At 49.0% G+C, this 6,944-nt stretch overlaps 1 protein-coding gene across 1 annotated transcript; it reads right to left on the reverse strand.

Moving 5' to 3' along the window:
• Positions 1–260: 260 nt before the first annotated feature.
• TMEM53 (transmembrane protein 53) lies at positions 261–6,477 on the reverse strand. Its single transcript, XM_009287294.2, has 2 exons — positions 6,372–6,477; positions 261–4,547 (listed from the first exon to the last, which is right to left on the reverse strand). The coding sequence occupies exon 2, from the start codon at positions 4,509–4,511 to the stop codon at positions 3,885–3,887; it is 627 nt and encodes a 208-aa protein (XP_009285569.1). The 5' UTR covers positions 4,512–4,547; positions 6,372–6,477; the 3' UTR covers positions 261–3,884.
• Positions 6,478–6,944: the final 467 nt, after the last annotated feature.

A 6,944-nucleotide genomic window follows, 5' to 3' on the forward strand; every position in this document is an offset into this window, starting at 1 on the left:
GAAGCGGCACATGGGGTCGGGTTGCTCGTTTCCATTTCCAGCCGTCCATGCATGCTTTTCCATCGGTGGCACAGCTCCACACATACGCCTGCGCCTTCCCAACGCCTACAAAGACGGGGCCTCAGCCCAAACACAATTTGCTGCCCCGACGTACAAAAGGCAACAGCAGACTTTTAAAACACCTTTATTAGGCGTGGGCTAAGGTCAGTCTTTGCCCAGGGGCTAGGGTTGAATTACTGGCACTGCAAGATGCTCCCCCCTGCTCCAAAATGCAACCCCTGGCTGGGCTGGATCATGCCCCTGGTCTGCCCAGGTCTCTCCCAGCGCCGCGGAGGCAGCCTGGCTGCACGGACACCCTCTCACCGCAGCTACGCACCCTCCAGCCCAGGCACACGGCCACCCTGTCCGCTAACCAAGCGGCTTTTTTCCTTTTTTAAAACCTTCCTGTAACATCACCGCTGCCTGGGGAGAGAATGCGGCACAGGGGAGCGAGCTGGCAGCCAGCTCCCTCACAGGAAACACTCACAAATGGCTTTTGTTGCTGAGGAAAGGTTAATTTGTGCTCTTGCAAAATGAACGTAGCTGGGAAATACACAATGGCAGCAGCTGGCCCACGGGCATCCTCCTCTCCCACCACCGCTGGTGTTCGGTCCACGCCGCTCCACCGTCTGCGCACGAGGGCTGGACTGTAGGAAAACGAGCTCCGGGCTCCCCAGGCAGAGATCGCCGGTGCCATATCCCGCTCCCTACCCACGAGGCAAGCCCAGGGACGCGGCACTTTTCCTCCCAAAGAGCAGATCTGCGATAGCCCTCCCATAGCTCATCTCAGAGATTCGCTTGGATTTGCCAAGATATCCCAACCTTTGGCTTTCCGTGTTCAGGCTGAAGCTCTTTAGAAACGCAGGCTGCACCAAACTGTGACAGTTTAGCAAGGATTAAGGGTTTGAGGCTGGGTTTTTTTTAAATCCAGTAGTGCTTGGACCCGTTCTTGGCCATGTGCCTTCGGGCTCCAAGTTATTAACCTTCTGTTTCAAATAACAAGCAACAGAAATAAAGAGGGCAGAAGGGGGGAGGGCAAGTATACATGCTGTATAGGAAAGAAGAGGGCAATATATCACGCAATACATGTAACACATGGCTCATAATCATCAGTAAAACTTGCTGGGACACGGAAAACTAAACCCACCCAGAAGATTGGTGCCGATGACCTCACCTGTAAATCACTGGCTTGCTCGAGATCCCCCCCTGCTCTTAGAGAGTTGTGCACGTGAATTAGCCCTGAATTTCAAGTCAGTTTCGCAGCAGTGGAAATGCCTGTGAGCTGGTTCCCGCTCGCATAGCACCGGGCACCTCCGACTGCGGGGCTCCAGCAGGCAGCACCCACTCCCTGCCTGCTGCCCTGGAAAGCGGGGAGGTGGAACAGAGCTGGGCTGAGTTGGGGGAGCACCAATCCCGTGGTGGGGAGGTGAAGGAGGGGTGGAAGGTGTACTGACACGCATGGGGCTCTTCCCGGAGGGAGCTTCGCCATCTCATCACACAGGGACAGAGGGTTTAGCTCCAGCTCCTGCCAGCCACGCTCCGCAACAGCCTGAGTCCTTCAATAGTCGAAGTTCAACGCCCACGGCAATAAACAGGAACAGCAGATTCCCAGCCCAGCACAACTGTATTAATTCAGAGGCGTATATTATGGAGTGTTTAACTGTTCTGTAAATACTGAACCCGTAGAAACCAGCACGAGGGCAAGTGCTAGTTAAATAACCTTTATCACCTCTGCTCCCCAAGAGTTTTCACGGTGCCACAAACAGGCTGGATGCTCAGAAGACACAGCCCAGCTCTCCAGGAAGGCAGGAAAACATATCACAGCTCAGGAGTTATGGCACTGACAGCACAAACCAGGGGTCTGCTTTAAAAAGCTGGGAGATCTCCGATGGGCTTTCTGGGGATAGGGGAACGTGCCTGCCTTTTACAGGTCCAAACCCTAGGAACAGGAATTTCTTCATGAAAAGCAGCAGGCTGAAGGCTATCTTACCGCAGGGCAGCCCTCACAGCTCCTCTTCACAGTGGAAGCTGAAACTGGGATCACACCTACAGAAAACTGGACCCTGAGCAACAAGGGCCCCTGCGCCTGGAGCCAGTTTTCACTTTAAAAAAATCGAAGACAAACCAGGCCATCAGCCCCTTTTCAGTTAATTCTCACCTATCCTATACACCCCAGTCCACCCTTTAAAACCACGCCCGACATGGGGTTATTCTTTGCTTTAAGTAAGGGTTGCCACACTAGCCTGCCAGAAACAGTTGTTTTGGCCACTGACCACGACTCACCCTGTGCTTCCACTTCTGTGAGGTGTTATGGCTCTCATTTTAAACTTCCAAATTATTTCAGTGCTTCCCCAGAGGCCTGCCTCTCTGCGTTTCGATTCAGAACAGCAAGTGCTTTGTAATTGTGGATGACAGCACCCCAAGGGTGGACAAGACAAGCACAGCAGCCCACAGGCAGCAAACAGCTGGAAAAATCCTCGTGCTTTTTATGTTCCTACCTCTCGAGGGCAGCCCCTTGTTCAAACAGGCCCATAGCCCTCCAGAGCCTGTTCCCAGCAACCTTTGACTAGGAATTTAAAGTCACCTAATCCTGTCTGCCGCATTATTAATTAGCTTGCAATGCTGTGACATGGCGTAAACATGTTCTTAGCAGGCTCTCCTCTGTCTTTATCCCCGCTTCTCCCCAAAATAAACAACAAAACCCAGAACCAAACATGCCTGAAGCGCAGTGCAATGAGCTACTTTCTCACTAGGTGGAAGGAATTAATTTCTTGTATCACTAGTACACGCTGCATGGACAGCAAAGACTGATCATCTGAAGAGAACATTATGGGGAAAAACATTGAATTTCATGGTCATTTGTGGGCTGGAAGTGATCTAAGAAACACCCAGTATAAATCACAGCTCCAAGAGACAGTTTCATTTTTCTCTGCAGTTCCACCTTTCTATTTCTGAGGTCTTTCAGGTTACAGCTGTGCCAGTTTCGCTGCATTTCCAGATGCACAATATAGGCTGCTCAAAGACACACAATAATAAATGAGCAGTTCTCCAAGAAAGCAAAACTACTTGGGAGAACACACAAAAGACTGGAAGGAAGGCAAACAAAACACAAGACACATTCAAAAAGGTTAACTTAAATCTTTTGGTTGAAGAACGCAAAAGTTGTCACAAACATTCGAGCTCCCACCAAGGATCAGAGCTTTGACTGCTCCATCTATCTCAGCTATTTAACGGAACCAGATGACAGACTGGTCATACTGCCCCGCACAAGCCTTTCCCAGGTCTTACACTTGGCTTCTGGGCCTGATCTCCAGCAGGGAGTATAACAAGAGCTGGGATGCACCGAGAGAAGAGAGAAGTCCTGCAGAGCTGCTCCTGTTTGCTCGCTGCAAGATAAAAGAAATGGCAGAGAGGAAAGAAACAACAAAGACGTTGAAGAGCTGTATTGTAAAATCAGTACAAAGCAACAGAACACGCACATTGGACATCAAGGACAAGGAGACAACATGGAAAGCAGAGAACACCACGAGACAGGAAGAAACAAGTAACACTCGATGCGAAATTCTGGTCTGACACACCTTGGTAAAGCAGATCAACTTCAACCACGCTAGGATTTCACCTTCAGTACTTTAAATTAATCCATATCTACCTTCTGCTATACAAAGGCCAGCCTGGAGGCTTTCAGACTTGTAGATGGCGGAGGGGAGGGGAGGGGAGGGGAGGGGAGGAGGAAAAAAAAAAAAGCTAAGAAGTCTCTACTTTCCTCCCTTCAAAGACACAAAAGGGGTGGCATTTCCCATACAAGCTGAGCAAAGCAGAGGCAAACATTGGGGGTCATTACACCACTAACGAGGTGAGCCCCCGACACAGTCAGACAGGAAAGTCGTACAGAGGTTGCCGTAATAGGTGGGATACGCCCGCATATGGCTGACGTGAGCCGAATCCGAGAAGTCTATAGCTTTCACGGAGACACCGAGCTGCTGCCGGGCATCAGCCATGTGCTTAACTTCGCTGGCCTTGATGATGGCATCGGCTTGGGAATAGAGGTAAAGCTCAGGCCAGCGCGAGGGCGCTTTCAGCAGGGCATCGTAATGGCTCTCGTGGATGAAGCGGGTCAATGGGTACAGCAAGATCCGCAGCACGACAGCTGTAGTAGCAAAAGCAAATAGGAGGAAATACTTGAGCAGCACATTCGTGGATACCAAGACAGTTGCCAAGGCACGAAGGCCTCCTCTCAAGTTTCTTCTGCCAGGGGCACTATCGAAAATGGTGCCTGCCACTTTGAGGTTCTTAAATGGCTTGTGAGTGTGGAGCGCCTCGATGATGTAACGGTACAGCATGACACCACCATTGCTAAAAACATGAAAAAGAACCGGTCTGTTTTCAACGCTGTAGTCAAAGAGCAGCTCCAGGAGTCGCCTGGCTGGGGTCTGGAGGGATCTGATGCCAAAGGTCTCAGAGAAGAATATCATCCTCCATGAAGCCGTGTAGCGGATGACGGTGCACCCCTAAGAAGAACAGAAAGAGAGCCCACACACATTTAGGCTGTGCTGTAAATTACATGGAGTAGGCAAGCATCAGTACAAAGAACGTGAAAATTGGAGACAGGTTTCCAACAGAAACCACAGGGCCAGAAGAAAGCCTTTAGTGTCAGTAGCAAGGCACCAATATGAATAGGATTATATTAATCATAACAGCACACAGTATTATGAAAAGGTTTCTGCAGTAGCAGAGGCCTGGATTTGATGATGTTTGAGATCCTTTCAAATCTTGTACTAGCTGGCACAGCCCCTGGGGACATTGCCACCCAAGCTTTTATGAGCATTAGTCTTCACCCAGGAAGAGAAAACCATCTCCCTGATTCACAAACCTCCAGTATCAGCCATTTTGGTAAGAAGGGCCTGCTCTGGTACACATCTAGTTCACAACATTGAAACAAACATAAGAAGGAGGAGGAACTTCCTCCTGTCCTTCGGTAGTACTTGTTTGCAGCCGTCTCTAAGACTCACCCACAATCAACACTGACATGATTTTCATGAGCCTTTCTGAAACGTTCCAGCTGTGCAAATGAAGAGCACTGGTTCAGAGATTCAGAACGCCTGCACAATTGCCTTTACAGTTAAGGCCTTACATTTAGGTGTAGATTGGGAAACAGGATCTTGAAGGAGTTTCTAAATAGAGCAGATGGAACTACATTTATAAATGCTTTAGATCTTTTCTATCACCTAAACTCACTGACATTACACACTGACAAACACAAGGCAAAGCCACCAAGACAGCCCTCCCGCCCAGAGCTCCCTAAACAGTGAACGAGGAAGCAGAGGATATCAAGTTCTTAAATCAAAGTCTTCTACACCGTCTTGCCACAGTTGCAGCCACTTCCTCATTAGGGAGCTAAGAAAACCCTTTCTCTCCTTTCCCATTCCTATCATCTTTCTGATAGAAAATTATTTTCAAAAAAGTTAGCATGCTGCCATGTAATGTGCTCCTCACCTGCTCAGCAGCATCTCTTAGTCACAACAGTCACTTAACAATTAATTCTTCACTAGAACAAGCCAATTCATGACTCTTGCACTGGATTACACATTAACGATAGACTTGTTAATGTACAAACTTTTCCACCTATAGCTGAAACAGGAAAAAAAAAAGTCTAATGTTTCAGTGGGTCCCCATACTACAAGCTGGGGTCATTCCAGTAAAATACAGTATTAGAAAGGAAAATATCATAACTTAGGGAACTAGCAATCGGACAGACCTCTCTAGTTCAAACACAAGGAGTTCCTAGTGAGCAGGTGTGACTGTCATAGGATGGCTGTTTCACAGACAGGATAAAACAAATTTAAATTACAACATTTAGATGAATCATCTTCACGGGAAGGAAAAGCCGAAGGAACAACAGATGCTGATGTGCTCTGTCAGTCCTCAGCCTGGCCTCACCTAGTCTGTGCTGTGGCCTATTAGCAAGCAGTAAACGCATAATCTTTCCCCGTATGTTGACCTGTTTGGAAAGCTAACACAGTTCATGTCATTCCTGAATAGTCTCACAACTTTAAAAGCCTTAAAATACTCCAGTGATTCACACAACAGCGGAAAGTTTCTCCAAGGAAGTATTTTTATCTCAGCTGCACACACAAAGATGACATCAGCAACTGTTAGATAACGCTGCCTGGGCTCTGAGAGACAAGGAGCTTTCAATGACAAGAGAACTCGCCACTCCCAACGACTCTTCAGACCAAGAGAGGCTTTAGAGCGATTCTACCAACATGGAGAAAAGAGGCGGTTTCTCAGAGAGCTGTATGACAGTGTCATGAAAATATAAATAAACTACTCACCTTCTGACTGTAGATTGCACTGTATTTGGCCAGGTATTTGTCCTGGCAGCCTGCCCAACCTAGAAGGATCACCACAGGCTGACCATCTGCATGCCCCGTCTCTGTACTGTTCTCTGAAACAAATCACAAGATTTAAAATAATTGTCCTCCAGTCTACCAGAATCAGAACTTACGGCAACTTGCCTGGTTAACAAAGTTTAAAGGTAATGGTGAAGCGGGTATTAGCTTAATTTCTCAGTCAGTTATGAATATGAAACATCCCAGTTTCACTACGTGGACATGCTCAGCAGGACAGGACAGCACAGTTTCAGTCCCTGCAGCCTCCCAAAGCTCTCCACTGATGCAAAGCCAGCAGTGTGCAGACCGCCACGGGGGGCGGAGACCCTCCTCACGCCTCCCGGGAGCTGGGGAGGCATCAGAGACTGCTGCCCACCTCCAGGGGGGGAAGGGAAGTGCCCTGCCCTGCCCTGCCCTCCAGGAACTACCAGACACCCGGTACGGCACAAGTGTCTCCACGGCTCCCTCCCCCCGCACCCTGACGGGATCCCCAGGCCCCCCGTGGGGACCCCCCCC

This window comes from Aptenodytes forsteri, unplaced genomic scaffold (assembly GCF_000699145.1).
Source record: "Aptenodytes forsteri isolate BGI_AS27 unplaced genomic scaffold, ASM69914v1 Scaffold119, whole genome shotgun sequence".
Lineage (NCBI taxonomy): Eukaryota > Metazoa > Chordata > Aves > Sphenisciformes > Spheniscidae > Aptenodytes > Aptenodytes forsteri.